At 48.5% G+C, this 17,435-nt stretch overlaps 1 protein-coding gene across 1 annotated transcript in view; it reads right to left on the minus strand.

Moving 5' to 3' along the window:
- Positions 1-17,435, minus strand: part of LOC108798589 (ankyrin repeat domain-containing protein 33B-like) — a 93,995-nt gene that overhangs the window by 5,711 nt on the left and 70,849 nt on the right. Inside the window, exon 5 of the mRNA XM_018570351.1 lies at positions 2,214-2,354. Within this exon, the coding sequence (XP_018425853.1) occupies positions 2,214-2,354 (141 nt within the window). The remainder of the gene's footprint in view (positions 1-2,213; positions 2,355-17,435) is intronic.

Genomic DNA, 17,435 nt, shown 5'->3' on the forward strand with positions numbered 1-17,435 from the left:
TATATATAAAGTGTAGCTGGGAGTTGTAGTCCTCTATAACTGGTACCATTCTGCATTTTTGGATAGAGGACTACAACTCCCAGCTACACTTTATAAATAAATGCAGAATGATAGCGGCTATAGAGGACTATAACTTCCAGCAACACTTTATACAAAAATGCAGAATGGCACCAGCTATAGAGGACTACAACTCCCAGCAACACTTTATACAGGAAAAACCTAATCACCAAATAGAAAAACAGTAAAGAACTGCCCCCAACTTCCTATGGCATCAGTATGATGTCACATTCCCGCCAGATAATTAAAATAATAAACCTAAACAATCATGAAAGGGAATGTTTTCCAACTATCCTAAAGAATAGACTGGAGTACCTGCTTGCAGAGCTCAAATCACGTCCATGACCCTTTGCAGATCGGTCTCCCCCTCCTGGGAAATAGCAGCGTGGCGATCAAAGGAGGGATTACAGCACCCGGCCGTTAGTTCAGGCCGACTTGTGCTGCCATGGGAACAGGGACGCCTATAGCTAGATGCCGGGCCACTAAGTTCGAGCTCATGGTCCCGTCTGCCTGCACATGAGCAGTAGAGAGCGGGTATCCATGGTGACAGGAGACGCTGTCTTCTAATAGACACGTCTCCTGTCACCTGTCTAAACAAAGACACAGCAGCCGGAGTCGATCGTAGGAGGAAGAAGCAAGAGGAAACTGAAAGTACAGGAGAGAAGAGAGAAGGGAGAGAGCGGATGGATCTCGTGTCTGGCTCGCCCCCACTTTATTTCCACTCGCCAAATGCGAGCAAGCGAGTGGAAATTTTGAGCCAAGCCCTATATTATAAGACACTGTCTATGTTTGTTTCTGCTTAAGCTTTAGTTAATGATAACATTTAGAAAAAAAAATTAAATGCCATACTTTGGTTAACTATTTATTACATGAAAGGCCACCCTTGTCCTCCAAATGACAAGGGTTGCCTTTCTTACTGCTCCAGTCCAAACACCACTTAGTAGGAGGACAGGGAGTGAAGGGATGAAACAGTGGCATGAGTGCCAGTGGAGGGTAATGTCTCCCAGCCTTTAAACAGATTTAGTTCTCCAAACACTGTACATTGGAGAACCTTAGCAGACCTAGCACAGAAATCCCTAGGCGAGACACCAAACTTCCTGTGAGATCCAAGCCCAATCCTGGCTTCTCTGTCACCTCCAGTAGAAGAAGTTCCTCCCTGGCCCTTCATCGCAAGCATAGCTTCCCCCTTCACTGGCAGGACAGCTGCAGATCCCGACTGGGTCTCCATTCCTGGCCATCTGCAGGCTGCAGGCCTAGTCAGAAAGCACATCACTTTATGCACCCTCCCCTTAGCAGGGCCCCGAATAATTAGGTCCTCCCCAGCATGCACCTTTGGCCATGAACCTCCTAGTTATTGGCTAGGGAGACACACCTATTCATAATATTCGATTATTGGACGTTCTGTTCTAATTCAGGTAGCAGCAGTTAGATACAAACAATAACAGAGAGCTTAGGAGAAACCAAATAGGCACAGAATATCAAATCAGCTTAGACTAGCTATGGCTCAGCAGACTAACCTTAGGGAGTCATTCTGCTTAGGAGCAGGTGGCTACACATTGTTATAATACCTTGTTTTAGCAAACTGTATGATTTAACAAGTTCCAGGGTATCATATCCTCTTATGTTTCACATCACATCACATGAAATATGTTGATATTTCATGTGATGTAAATTTTAGATCTATTTTTAAATAACAGAAACTCAAAGGTGATTTGAATGCTAACAGCAGACATTCTTCATCCTCAATACAACATTACATAAAGTGCTCAAAGCTTCAGCAGGCTATACAGTGTAACTCAGTCACTTCTCCAGGTTACTACATTCTACTGGAAGGCTAATCAGGTTTTTTATTCTACATTGCAGATATGTCTTCCTTTGTGACAAGATTGGTGGTAGGCCTTTCAGGCACCGAGAGCATGAAAGGCCCTTTTCCCTGCCCTCATGTGACAAGATGGGAGCAAGGACAGTTGCTAGCCTTGTGTATTAGCTTCAAGTTGTATCTCTGCAGCTTACACACGGCTTTCTCTCTTCACCATTGATGTCTAAACAGAGTGGTGGAGGATTAAAAGGAAGGTAAGTATTGATAGCTGGGGATGGAAGCAATTAAACGAATGCTGGATATGGCCGATTTGTTTTTAGACTTTAAATACACTTACCTGCTAACATTAATGCACGAACACAGTCTGTTCTGCCTTGAATTGATGCTTTCATTAATGCTGTAAATCCATGGGTATTTCTTTTTTCAAGATCCAAACCAGGATAATAATTTAACAAAAAGTTTGTGATTGTTATGTGCCCTGTAAAACAAAATACTTTATCAACCCTGGAAAATGTTTTTTTTTTTAATAATAACAATATTAAAGACTAGATCGTGCTTTGCCTGGTACTGAAATAAGTTTAATTTAGGCTGTTTACTACATTTTTGTTGATGAGTGGCAATTGCTACAGTATTGTTTTTATATTTGCATTATTGAAGATTATGGCTATCTGCTGTGATGTCATGTGCTTGCCAAGAGCAGATGAAAGCATGCAATGGTCCTCCTGTGTGATTGCTATAGATTTGTATGGGCAGGCATGCTTTTGAAGTGTTTGGAGAGTAGAGAGTGCAGTGTAATTAAAGAGGGAGGTAAAGGGATGGCAGAACCAAGTCTTGAATAACATCAAAGAAATAGCCCCTATATTGATCCATGTCTTTTCTTTAGCCTCCCCCCTACTCACTGAAATTCGAAAAACATGTATATTATGGGGTTTATATGAGACACATAGATCTATTTAGTCCTTACAAACACAATTTATTTCATGCACCTTAAAACCAAATTAAACCAAATTAAAACCAAAAAAACCAGCATAAAAATGAATAAAACTCAATTATTTCCCCTTATGTGGTAGTACATTGCCTATTAGAACTACAGCCTTTACAATATCACAATGTCTTGCTTGTTTTATACTTACCTAACCATACAGTCACAATTAATTGTATTATATCTCCAAAGGCATGTAGTTTCACTTTTTCAACGCTTCATCAGGGGAATATACAGTAGGCAACTTCCCAGCCAAAAGATGCGGCTGGCGTGAGTTGGCAAGAAGAGGATCACCCTCTTGACTCACTATGTCTTTTATGGGACCACAGGAGGGTGATGATCCAAGAGGAGGAAATGAGCCACCTAAATACTTATAATCCACCAATCCTTGGTACTGGTCTCTTTCTCTTATACACATCCAAGGTGTCTTATACACTGGGGGTACCCTCCTCATGTGTCCCTCACAGTAGCTTGCCACGGTCCAAGTAGCTGCGTGGAGTAAGGCTCCATTTACACATGAGCGGTTTTCCATGCGTATTTGTATGCGGGGAAATGCACTAAATGTAAAAAACAATGCATTCTAATGTGAGCTTAAAATCATGAGTCACAAAGCTATGTCTATCTGACAACCCGGGTTGATTTGCTCGAATACAAGATAAAACGGACATACATTGCTCATATGTTGCTCCTTGCTGACATTTATGGCTCTTTATGCTACAGCTGAAATATACTGCCCCCTGGTGTAGCATGTCGTCTCCCACTGCCAGTCTGCCATTGCAGATTTGTTCCTGCTGTGCTAACATCATTCTATATTCAGCTGCTTAAGGGACAATTAAACCCTCAAATTTTTTTGCATATATCTACTGCTAGCAAGCAGTAGATGAATGCAAAAACATATATAAAAACATTTTTAACAAAAAGATTGAAACTTACCTGTGTTTCCGCTGAACGCTCCTATCCGAAGATCTGAAGATTCTCGAGCGGCTGCAAAGGATCATGGGGCAGGTTCATGCGCAGTAGAGATCTTCAGTCGGGAGAAGAGGAGAGACACGGGGTAAGCCAATGCAGGCAACCCGGCAGCGTGCACTCGCACAGACTCCGTGGGACAGGAGGAGAGAGGCAGAGGCGGCTCCCTAATTAGGCGAGTTAGGTGGTCGCCTAAGGCCTCGCGTTCACGCGGGCCTCGTGGCCGCCTACCTCGCCTCTGCAGCTTCAACTAACCTGACGCTGGTCAGTCCGCCCCTGGGAGCAGTGATTTCCCGACGGGGAGAATAGGGCGCCGCCGCGCCGGCAATTCCCCCACAGCCTCTGCACCGGAACCTACCTCCCCCTTCCTGCAGCTGTCAGAGTGAGGGAGAAGCCACGTAGCGGGTCCTCTGGCGCGGCTTCTCCCGATGGTGCTGGCGGAACTATTTCCGCCAGTTCTTACAGCCTCTCTTGCAGAGACAGCAGAGAGCCCGCCCGCAAGCCCAGCGTGTGGTGGAGAGTGGAGAGCAGCTATCAGCGCAGCAACAAGCGATGGCATCAGAGGAGGGCAAGGAAGAGGCTGGTACCGGCGGAGGGACACAGGGTGTTCAGGTTAGTGAAGCACCCCTCTTTTATTTTTTTTCTTTAACATTTTATTTATTTCTGAATTATTATTTTTTTTCACATAAAAAATACAGGGTAGCAAAAAAGAAGGAATTTACAGTGTCTAAGGGCTTGTTCACACCAATTGCGATGCGTTCCAGAGCGTTAGCTGCTGGAACGCTCCGCAATCGCTCACTAAACTTCCCCCTGCGTTCAGGGACCGGAGGAGGCATGGTGGTGCATTAAATTCAATGGCACTGCTTTGAAAAAAAAAATAGAGCAAGCAGCTTTTTTTGCATTTGCAGTGGTACAGAACGCGGGCAAAGTTTTGCCATGCACTCGACCGCACTACGAGAGGGGGGACGTGGCTGCAGTGCAATTGACCTCAATGCACCGCCATGCCCCCTCCCACCCCAGAAGGCAGGGGGAAGTTTTGTGAGCGATTATGGTGTGTTCCAGCAGCTACCGCTCTGGAACGCACCCTAATTGGTGTGACCAAGCCCTAAGGGCCCAGTCCAACCATAAAGAGTGCGTTGCAGTGCGTTCGGCCTATGGAATGCACTGGAACGCAACCCAGTTGGCTCACTCTGTTTTGGGGCAGGAGGGGCGTGGTGGTGCACGCAGCCATGACACCGCATGACATGACACCGCAGCCATGCCCCCCACCCGCAGTGCGATCGCCGGCACCCAAACCTGTGACACATTAGTGCATGCGTTCCGCTCGAGTGCGATCATCAAAAATGCTGCAGATTGCACTGGACCAGAACGCAGGCACTAATGTGTCACACGTTTGGGTGCTGGCAATCGCACATAGGGGGCATGGCTGCTGTGCCATTGCGTGATTGCGGTGCCATTGAGTTCAATCCACCGCCACGCCCCCTCCTGCCCCAAAACAGTGACCTGGCTGGGTTGGTAACGGATCATGTAAGTGATAAAAGGCACCCAGGACAGGGTGACACGGCCGCTTCTAAAACCGACATCTGGGTACAATTTACAGTGTTTATAGAAAGTATTTAGCCCCCTCTGGCAGTTTGAATGATCTTTTTTTGTTTGTTTTTTTCATCATGCATTTTTCTATTTTAAAAGCACCTCTCTTTATAAAATAGAAAAATGCATGCTCGTAAAAAAACAAAAACAATCATTCTATTTTTCAAATACTGTTGTCATTGTTCACATCGGCTGCTAAAACTTTTCTATGTAACAAATCCAGCTGCCCTCTAGCAGTGAGCAGATCCTTCTAAATACCAGACTGCTGTCACATATAACCAATGCCATGCCACCCCATACTGTGTTATAGAAAAGCAGGATTTATTGCGTTCTTTACTACTGAACTGTGCGTTCCTTACATCTGACCTCTGCGCTCTGTGCGTTCCTTACATCTGACCTCTGCACGCTGTACGTTCCTTACATCTGACGTCTGCGCTCTGTGCGTTCCATACATCTGACCTCTGCGATCTGTGCGTTCCTTACATCTGACCTCTGCGCTCTGTGCGTTCCTTACATCTAACCTCTGCATTCTGTGCGTTCCTTACATCTGACCTCTGTGCGTTCCTTACATCTGACCTCTGTGCGTTCCTTAGATCTGACCTCTGCACTCTGTGCGTTCCTTAGATCTGACCTCTGCACTCTGTTCATTTCTTAAATCTGACCTCTGCGCTCTGTGCGTTCTTTAAATCTGACCTCTGCGCTCTGTGCGTTCCTTAGATCTGACCTCTGCACTCTGTGCGTTCCTTAGATCTGACCTCTGCACTCTGTCCATTTCGTAAATCTGACCTCTGCACTCTGTGCGTTCCTTAGATCTGACCTCTGCACTCTGTGCATTTCGTAAATCTGACCTCTGCACTCTGTGCGTTCTTTAAATCTGACCTCTGCACTCTGTGCGTTCCTTACATCTGACCTCTGCACCCGGTGCGTTCCTTACTTCTGACCTCGGCACCCTGTGCATTCCTTACTTCTGACCTCTGCACCCTGTGCGTTCCTTACTTCTGACCTCTGCACTCTGTGAGTTCCTTACATCTGACCTCTGCACCCTGTGCGTTCCTTACTTCTGACCTCTGCGCCCTGTGCGTTCATTACATCTGACCTCTGCGCTCTGTGCGTTCCTTACATCTGACCTCTGCGTTCTGTGCGTTCCTTACATCTGGCCTCTGCACTCTGTGCGTTCTTTAAATCTGACCTTTGCACTCTGTGCGTTCTTTAGATCTGACCTCTGCACTCTGTACGTCCCTTACATTCTAGCTCTAGGAGCTGTAAATTCCTGGCTGCGGGTATTAAACACTAGTCTTATAACATGCAATATGTATACAGGTAATTTTTTATTATTGTTTGCATTTTTTTCATGATGGGTGTAAGTGGGGGGCCTCACGTTTGAGTTTCGCCTAAGGCCTCACAAAGTCTAGAGCCGCCTCTGGAGACAGGAGTATGTGGTGGATCAGAGACCAGCCTGAAAACTACTGGAAAGAAGATGATCGTAGGTATCAAGTGGTATCATTTAAGGTAAGTTCTTAAACAGCTTTTTTTGCATTTGCAGTGGTACAGAACGCGGGCAAAGTTTTGCCATGCACTCGACCGCACTACGAGAGGGGGGACGTGGCTGCAGTGCAATTGACCTCAATGCACCGCCATGCCCCCTCCCACCCCAGAAGGCAGGGGGAAGTTTTGTGAGCGATTATGGTGTGTTCCAGCAGCTACCGCTCTGGAACGCACCCTAATTGGTGTGACCAAGCCCTAAGGGCCCAGTCCAACCATAAAGAGTGCGTTGCAGTGCGTTCGGCCTATGGAATGCACTGGAACGCAACCCAGTTGGCTCACTCTGTTTTGGGGCAGGAGGGGCGTGGTGGTGCACGCAGCCATGACACCGCATGACATGACACCGCAGCCATGCCCCCCACCCGCAGTGCGATCGCCGGCACCCAAACCTGTGACACATTAGTGCATGCGTTCCGCTCGAGTGCGATCATCAAAAATGCTGCAGATTGCACTGGACCAGAACGCAGGCACTAATGTGTCACACGTTTGGGTGCTGGCAATCGCACATAGGGGGCATGGCTGCTGTGCCATTGCGTGATTGCGGTGCCATTGAGTTCAATCCACCGCCACGCCCCCTCCTGCCCCAAAACAGTGACCTGGCTGGGTTGGTAACGGATCATGTAAGTGATAAAAGGCACCCAGGACAGGGTGACACGGCCGCTTCTAAAACCGACATCTGGGTACAATTTACAGTGTTTATAGAAAGTATTTAGCCCCCTCTGGCAGTTTGAATGATCTTTTTTTGTTTGTTTTTTTCATCATGCATTTTTCTATTTTAAAAGCACCTCTCTTTATAAAATAGAAAAATGCATGCTCGTAAAAAAACAAAAACAATCATTCTATTTTTCAAATACTGTTGTCATTGTTCACATCTGCTGCTAAAACTTTTCTATGTAACAAATCCAGCTGCCCTCTAGCAGTGAGCAGATCCTTCTAAATACCAGACTGCTGTCACATATAACCAATGCCATGCCACCCCATACTGTGTTATAGAAAAGCAGGATTTATTGCGTTCTTTACTACTGAACTGTGCGTTCCTTACATCTGACCTCTGCGCTCTGTGCGTTCCTTACATCTGACCTCTGCACGCTGTACGTTCCTTACATCTGACGTCTGCGCTCTGTGCGTTCCATACATCTGACCTCTGCGATCTGTGCGTTCCTTACATCTGACCTCTGCGCTCTGTGCGTTCCTTACATCTAACCTCTGCATTCTGTGCGTTCCTTACATCTGACCTCTGTGCGTTCCTTACATCTGACCTCTGTGCGTTCCTTAGATCTGACCTCTGCACTCTGTGCGTTCCTTAGATCTGACCTCTGCACTCTGTGCGTTCCTTAGATCTGACCTCTGCACTCTGTTCATTTCTTAAATCTGACCTCTGCGCTCTGTGCGTTCTTTAAATCTGACCTCTGCACTCTGTGCGTTCCTTAGATCTGACCTCTGCACTCTGTCCATTTCGTAAATCTGACCTCTGCACTCTGTGCGTTCTTTAAATCTGACCTCTGCACTCTGTGCGTTCCTTAGATCTGACCTCTGCACTCTGTGCGTTCCTTAGATCTGACCTCTGCACTCTGTTCATTTCTTAAATCTGACCTCTGCGCTCTGTGCGTTCTTTAAATCTGACCTCTGCACTCTGTGCGTTCCTTAGATCTGACCTCTGCACTCTGTCCATTTCGTAAATCTGACCTCTGCACTCTGTGCGTTCTTTAAATCTGACCTCTGCACTCTGTGCGTTCCTTACATCTGACCTCTGCACCCGGTGCGTTCCTTACTTCTGACCTCGGCACCCTGTGCATTCCTTACTTCTGACCTCTGCACCCTGTGCGTTCCTTACTTCTGACCTCTGCACTCTGTGAGTTCCTTACATCTGACCTCTGCACCCTGTGCGTTCCTTACTTCTGACCTCTGCGCCCTGTGCGTTCATTACATCTGACCTCTGCGCCCTGTGCGTTCATTACATCTGACCTCTGCGCTCTGTGCGTTCCTTACATCTGACCTCTGCGTTCTGTGCGTTCCTTACATCTGGCCTCTGCACTCTGTGCGTTCTTTAAATCTGACCTTTGCACTCTGTGCGTTCTTTAGATCTGACCTCTGCACTCTGTACGTCCCTTACATTCTAGCTCTAGGAGCTGTAAATTCCTGGCTGCGGGTATTAAACACTAGTCTTATAACATGCAATATGTATACAGGTAATTTTTTATTATTGTTTGCATTTTTTTCATGATGGGTGTAAGTGGGGGGCCTCACGTTTGAGTTTCGCCTAAGGCCTCACAAAGTCTAGAGCCGCCTCTGGAGACAGGAGTATGTGGTGGATCAGAGACCAGCCTGAAAACTACTGGAAAGAAGATGATCGTAGGTATCAAGTGGTATCATTTAAGGTAAGTTCTTAAAGCAGCATTGGGGGGGGGGGGGGGATTTTTTAAAACTTTAATGTCACTTTCAGTACTTCGATCTTTAATAGACACCTGAACGAAGTGTGTTGCTTCCTACTGCTCATGTAACCTTATCTTGAATGGATATCGGAACTTGCTGCTTTCTGCTATTTATACATTATTTCCTTTTGAGCTCTGAGAGTTAAAGTTCATCAAAAACATGACATTATTCTCTACTGTTTTGGCAACTTTCTGGATAACATTGGATGCAAACTATATGCAAAAATATACTTATTTAGCTCCTGGGACTCATATATACACGTACTGTACAGTATATATGCATGCTATCGCCCTAAGTCAGCAATGGCGAACCTTTTTGTGCCCGAGTGCCCAAACGGGATCACTAAACCATCTTAAGTGTCTCAAAGTGCCAACCCTGCACTTCGACCCAAATACTGATGATTTATTTTACAAACACACTTCATAACCCCGTTTGAACTAATTATGTGCTCTTAGGTGGGCTCTGCGGTTGTCTGCATGGGCTCTTGGAGGCTGTGCAGCTTAAAGGTGGTCCATATGTGCTCATAGGTGGGCTCTGCGGTTGTTTGTATTGGCTCTTGGGGGCTGGGCAGCTTCAAGGTGGTCCATAAATGGTCTTAGGTGGGCCCTGGAGTTGTCTGTATTGGCTCTTGGGGGCTGTGCAGCTTACAGGTGTCCATAAGTGCTCTTAGGTGGGCTCTGTATTTGTCTGTATGGGCTCTTGGGGGCTGTGCAGCTTACAGGTGGTCCATAAGTGCTCTTAGGTGGGCTCTGCGGTTGTCTGTATGGGCTCTTGGTGGCTGTGCAGCTTACAGGTGGTCCATAAGTGCTCTTAGGTGGGCTCTGCAGTTGTCTGTATGGGATCTTAGGGGCTGTGCAGCTTCAAGGTGGTCCATAAATGCTCTTAAGTGGGCTAGATGGGCCCTGCAGTTGTGTATGGGCTGGAGAGGGGATGGGCTGTGCAGCATCCAGGTCATCTAAAAGTGGTGGTCCTTAAGTGGTCTCTAAGGAGGGCTATGTGGCTCCTAAGGGCAGATCCACCTTTCTAATTAGACGGCCGCTCGCTGCTGGCTGGCTAGGGCCCTGAGGGGCCCCAGCGAGCGGCCGTCTAATATGCTCTCCTATGTCTGAGGTAATGGCGCCAATGCTAGAGCGCGTGCACCTCACATACCTTGTGAGTCGTTGACGTCACTGCACCTGCGCGGCTCCTCGTCTCGTCCATGGTGCGCTTGCGTGGCAGCAGATGACAGCACCTCCGAAGCTCTTTTCTGCGCCTGTGTGCCTGTCAGTGAACTTGGAAGCAGTACGGCGGACCTGGGCTCGCGTGCCAGCAGAAACGGCCCCGCGTGCCCGCTCTGGCACGTGTGCCATAGGTTCGCCACCACTGCCCTAAGTGATATTAGACAACTATAATGGTTTATGAGTCTTCTGACACTTTAAATGCACTTTAATTGTTATCTACCACATCACGGGTTTATTTATGATACATTATATATTTATTGTGTTTTATTGGCATCTTGCAGGATTAAGATATTTTTATAGAGGGGATGGTGTGTTTTTATGCGATTTGATAACAAATGTTTATGGATATTAATGAATGTATTATTGTTTCATTCCCAGTGTGTGCATCTCCAAGGGTTTTTTTCTTTATTGATTTTACATATATAAGAACGACTTCATGGGTAGTTTCTATTATTATCATACATATTAGTTACATTATTACATTATGTCAATATAGAATGATGATATAATGGAGTTTGGCAATAATTAGGGTGTTAGGATGTGTATAGCCATCCACCAAGAGTAAACAACAATATGATTATAAGTTAGGTTGATGTTTATAATTACATGTGTACTTATAGCTAGATTTTAGATTATTACCGGCTGGTATAATATTATCAGATTCACATCTTTATGATGTGTCATTTAAAGTTTATTAGATGGACGTAGTTGAGGGCAGGCTTCCTCCTGTCTCCTCTCCCCATCATGGCAACCCCCCCTCCCCCTCCTCCTCCCTGTCACTGTCTCTCTGTCAGTCACTTACACACCCGGTAGCCTGTTTCACTTGGCGGTTGCCCTGCATGTGTGCCGTGTTGCGTTTCCTCATGACGTTTGTGTTTTCTGCTTGCACTTCATGTAAGTGGCCCCACTACCTGCTCGATTGCCACATCGTGAGCCCGGATGCTGTCTCACTGCGTGCCGGCATCGTCGGGCGCACGCCGGGGTCTTGGGGGGCGTTTTCCATGGTGGCGAGCACATGCTAGGCATTTCTTCCTCGCAAATGGCTCGCACGAGCACTCTGGCGGCGTCCTGCACTACATTTCCGGTGCCGCACACGGCTGCTTTTCGGCGTTTCGGGGCCTCACGCAGCCCCGGCCCCACGCACCTCGCTACGTCTTCTCCCTTGGGGTGGCCTATGGGCGTCCGTTTACTGTACATTGCCCGGGGGTCTGGGGACCAGAGCTAGTGCACGTTCGCACCTCAGCCTCTTCGTACGTCATCGTATCACATGCATTACGCTTACTGACGGATGCCCAGCCTTCTGGCGCTAACTCCACGGACCGTAAGCGAGCAGTCGCAGTCAGTGGCTCCCCGCGTTGTCCTGGCGGAGCCCAGCTTAGGGCCCTACACGTGCATACGTCACTCATTTTCACTGTAGGTCACACGATAGGTAATTCAGCAGGGGTGTCATGCCTTTTCTCGTGTTTTGCAGTGAGGACCGACCGAGATGTCGCATGTTTCGGAGAGTGTGGACCTGGCTTCACTACTGGCTACCCCTACCAGGGCTTCTGATCGTGGGAGCCCACCTTCCATCAGGGCTTGGACGATCCCCAAGCTCGCTCTGGAGCTTCAAAAGAAGGGCATCCCCTTTCCGGCCATGGCGAGGAAGGCGGAGCTGTTCCGCCTGCTGTTTCCCCCCCTGCTGCTAGTGTCAGCTCCCAGCAGGTGCCCATGCAGACCGTGGTCGATTCATTGACTCAAATTCACGCCTCTTTGAACATTATTATCACCTCGTTGCACGATCTCCAGCACCGGACTGAGACTCTGGAGAGGCAGGCCACGGTTGTTCCCACAGCCGCATTACTGGACGTTTCTAGCACCCCCTCGGGTGCCCCAGGGTCTAGCGCCCCGGTGCCCCCTATCCCAGGTACGGCTGCCGGCCCTCCCAACATCACGCCGGCACACTTCGTCCCCGTTAATTTACGTAAAGACATTTTGGAGGGGAAGGACGTAAATTTGGCTTCGCTGCTCATCGCAGCGCACGACGTCTCGGATAACTGGGCGTATGCTTGCGGGACCCGAGGCTGAACAGGAAACTGTCCATCCCTGAGTTTGTTCTAGGGCTCGGGACCTACTGGGATGTGATATGTTCTGTGAGCCCCGACCGGAGGGAGGAGCTGGACGCATACTTGCATGCTGTGGTCGACCTAGGCTACAAGTATGGTGGCCACGCTTTTTACAACTACCACCGGGCGTTTTCGGCCAAGGCAGTGGCTGGGTTGGCCCAATTTCAGTTTACGGCCAACTGGGGTAGGATTGACACGGAGTTGTTCTGCAGGGGCTCACTTCGCCCGTCTGCACCACGTGTCAGTCGTCGGCACACACTGCCCATTGGTGCCCCACGACCGCGCCTGCGGAGACGGCCGTGTCGACCCGACCCCCTGGGTTGCTGCCCGGCCCAGCGTCGGCTCAGGTCGACAAGTTGGGCAGGCCCATACGCTGCTTGGGCAAGGCCCAGGTATGCAATAATTTAGGGCTGTGGAAATTAAAGATTAATTTCTCGATTAATCGTTAAACTTTTTGATCGATTAAAATTATTTTGATCGCTAATATAAACAATCACCTCTCCACCGGCTTTCGGGAGTCCCGTCGGCGATCCGGTGACATCACGGACATCGACATCACCGGACTCCCCCCCCCCAAGTGGCTCCGTCGGCTAACAAAGGGAAGGGGGGAAAAGTCCAGTGACCCATCCGAGGACCGCGTGCTCGGTCAGGAATATGCAGACTCCGTGACTAAGCCGGGTGGATGTGGAGGCTTTGGTGTCTGTTTTGTCCTTGCATCCGGATCCATCGTTGGCGGAATATCTGGCTTCGTCACGCTGCCACAGGCAACCCACGAGTGCAGTAACTTGAGGTCGGCTCTGGCAGACCCTCCCACAGTGGATGCATTGCTTCAGGTGGAATTGGATCGGGCCTTTTTCAGAACCCCCCTTTGCCATGTGGAGGGTCAGCTCCATCGGGTTGGTGTGCGGGAAGTTTTCCAATAAATATCGTTTAGTTTACGACTTGTCCGCCCCTCATTCCGCACACATTCCTAGCTTGAACGCTCTGATACCATCGGAGGAATTTGGCCTCAAGTACTCCTCGGTGGACCAGGCCATACAGCAAATCTTACGATCAGGCAGGAATTCGTGGCTGTCCAAGGCGGACATCTCGGACGCCTTCAAGTTGTTGCTTATCCAGCAGTCGTTGTGGCAGTGGCACAGGGTCAAGTGCAGGGAGCAGTATTATTTCGCCACCAGGTTGACTTTCGGGTCCAAGAGCAGCCCTTGGCTCTTCGATAGGTTCGCCCAGGCCCTGCACTGGATTCTGGAGGAGCATGTTCGTTGTCAGAAGGTTTTGCACTACCTCGATGACTTTCTGCTCATCGAATCTCCTGACAGGGTGCCGCGGGACCTCGGCATACTGATGGACACCTTCGGGTCGCTCGGGGTTCCCGTCGTGGCACGCAAGGTCAAGGGCCCCCTCAGAGCTTTGCCTTTCCTGGGGGTCATTCTGGACACGGCTGCCATGCGGGCCAGTTTGCCGCCGGACAAGTTGGCCCGGATCAGGGACGTCCTGCACGCCCTGGTGGTGTCCCCAGTATGCACCAGGAGGTCGATGCAGTCCTTATTGGGCATGCTCAACTTTGCGATGCGAATCATACCCCAGGGTCAGGCATTTATCTCCAGGTTGCTGGCTCTGTTGCCTGCAGCCCCGGAACAGGATTCGGTCATACGCGTGGACGCTGCCGGACGTGCCGATCTACTCATGTGGGAGCGGTTCCTGCAGGACTGGAACGGCATCTCGATGTTCATCCCGCATGCCACTCGTTCGTCCCCACAAGTGGTCAAGGATGCGGCAGCGTCTACAGGTTTTGCAGCCATTTTTGGCCCCCACTGGTTCGCTAGCCCTTGGCCGGTCGAGGTGGAGAGTATAGGGGAGTTTTCTCGAACAATGTCATCTGTTACTACATCCCAGGTGTTTGCAATATAGCGGCTGATGCCTTGTCCAGGTTTAAATACGATACTTTCTTCCAACAGCACCCGGACGCGGTTGCCACACCAGTTCCTATATTCCAGCATGTGGTACTGGATTAGAGACACACCAGTCCAACGCCGCCAGGTTGATCAACAACTCCCTTGCCTACAATACCCGCAAAGCGTACGAGGTGGCGTGGAAAGCCTTCAATACTTTCCGTATATCGTACATACTAGCTTTTATCGCCTACTGTCACTCAGACCTCAAACTGGCGCACAGCACGATACGGCTATATCTGGCGGGGGTTCAACATTTCCTGTCCCTAACTCACCCTGACAGGCAGTCCTTATTTTCAGCTCACCCCGTCAAGGCTATACTCAAAGGCATCCAGAAAGCAGGGGCACAATCCGGGGGCGCCAGGATGCCCATCTCTGGGCACTTGTTTAGGGGCATGTCCGCTATGCTGGACGGATCCCCGTTCGGTGTTACGCAGAGCTTAGTTCTAAAAGCTGCCATCTACTTGGCTTATTATGGTGTCCTCCAGTCCCATAGCTGCTACAGTATGTAGGAGGAACTTATGCCGCTACCCGGACCACTATACGTTGAGCCTCGAGCGGTGTAAAACCAATCAGGTAGGCGCACCCACACGGATCGAATTATTTCTGTCTGGCAACGCATGGTGCCCCATCTCGGTGTTGGACTGTCTCATGGCCAAGCTATCACTGACACCTCCGCACGGGCCGTTGCTGCCTTTGCCAGTCACCCCTCTCTCCTGGCAGCAGTTCGTCACACACGTCAGGGTACTTCTCGGACATCTAGGGGAGAATCCCAAACGATATTCAGGGCACTCCTTCCGCATAGGGGCAGCCTCAGCCGCCTCCCGACATGGGGTTCCTGCCCACGTCATCAAGCAGTTAGGCAGGTGGAAATCGGCATGCTTCGTCAGATATGTTCCGAACCCTCAAGTAGAGATGGCAAAAGCATTTTCTTGTTTGGCTGAATAAATGTAGATACGAATAAAAGCAATTCAGTGCAAAATGGTTGTTTTTCCCCCCTTATTGGCGTACCGGCCACCCGGACCATGGCATATCTCAGGTCCGCATGTTTGTGTTGTTATCAATTTTGTATAGTACACAGGTCAGAGACATTTCCGTAGACAGCAGACGTACGGGTCGTCAGCAGGTGGCGCCAGGCAAGCGCTTTCCAGTATCAGGTAAGTAGACTCCGAGTACAAGTGGGAGGCTAACCTGTTAGCCTGATTTGTGGGAGGAGTCGCCGGCCCGTCGGTCCTCGTAAGCCGCTCGTTTCAGGCTTCCGGGGAACGAAGGGATCCGACGGTGCGACCCGCCCTCCCAATCCCCCGGTTGTCGCACATCACGCACAGGGTATGCCTCCTTATTGGAGTACTGTCCACCCGCTTTCCAGTATCAGGTAAGTAGACTCCGAGTACAAATGTATGTTAACTGATGTAAATGCCTTGAAAGGCAAGTAAAGCTGGTGCAACTAAACTGATGAACGTGTATTTTACATAATAGGTATATTCTATGTTGTGTCCACTAGCTTATCTTGTTCTACCAGGATATCACTTGAAATAGTAATATGAGGTATGCTGGGATCAAGTAATGATGGCAAATATAACCCTGTAACTAACCAAAACCATTTCCTAAAACATTACTTTAATAACTTTCTGTGAACATCTGTCATCTGGATTTCCAAATGTCCTTTTTGTTATTACCAGTATTCCTCTGTTCTTCGTACAATGGGGATTTGTAAATCATGGGGGGAGGTTGACATGCTTTTGTTCACTTCAAGAGGGTTTTGCAATCCCATACAACTCTATGGTAATGCAAAGCCGGCTTGAAGCAAGTCAAATGCAGTTCAGAGGAAGGTCCATTCTGCTCTAGAAGCGGTCAGTGTCTGTGTGCCTCCTGCTGTGACTTCCGCCACATAGATCTGGCAGGCATGGAGGAGAAGGAGGGGGAGGGCACAGCACAAGGCAGGTAGAATCTGAAAATGTATTTAATAGACATGTTCGATTCGTTTCGTTCCGAATCGAAATTCGGACGAATTTTCGGAAATTCGGACATTCGGATGTATCCGAATTCCGAATTACAGACATAATGAATGCAAACGAATCCGAATTTCCATTTCCGAAATTTGGTAGCATTAGTACGAACGTTGGTTTCGTTTTCTGTTCTTAATCGTTTCTTATTCGTTTCTTATTCGTTTCGTTCGTTGGAGCAAAGTGACATTAGAGAAGGAGAAAAAAAATTTTTCCCCCTCAAATGTCACTTTTGCTGCAAACGAACGAAACGAATAAGAAACGAATAAGAACAGAAAATGAAACGAACGTTCGTACTAACGCTACCGAATTTCGTCCGAATCCGAATTCCGAATCCGTATTGACTTTCACACCCGAATCCTGAAAAACGAAATAACACATATCCGAATTTGAAACGAAACGAAACAAATTTTTTGGCAGTGCACATGTCTAGTATTTAATAAATGCACACATGCTGGGGTCTGGGAGCAGAACTGGGACCAAGAAGAATCTGGACTGTATTACATTTACAAGAATATGACTAAACACTTGTTGCAAGGAGTGATTTTCACTCATCCTCATAGTTAGAACCGACATGTTACAAAGAAACTGTCACACATCGGCTTTATAGATAGGCAAGTGAGCGAACACATACCATCGCTCGCTCACTTTCCGATAATCTGCCCGCAGGGATGCCCCACTCCCCTCTCCGATAACCCCGCGCTGACTGGAGGATTGGACATCAGCTCTATTGATCGGGAAGTGAGCAAAAACATACCGCTGA

Source organism: Nanorana parkeri, unplaced genomic scaffold (assembly GCF_000935625.1).
Source record: "Nanorana parkeri isolate BGI_ZX_2015 unplaced genomic scaffold, ASM93562v1 scaffold1512, whole genome shotgun sequence".
In the NCBI taxonomy this organism is placed as follows: domain Eukaryota; kingdom Metazoa; phylum Chordata; class Amphibia; order Anura; family Dicroglossidae; genus Nanorana; species Nanorana parkeri.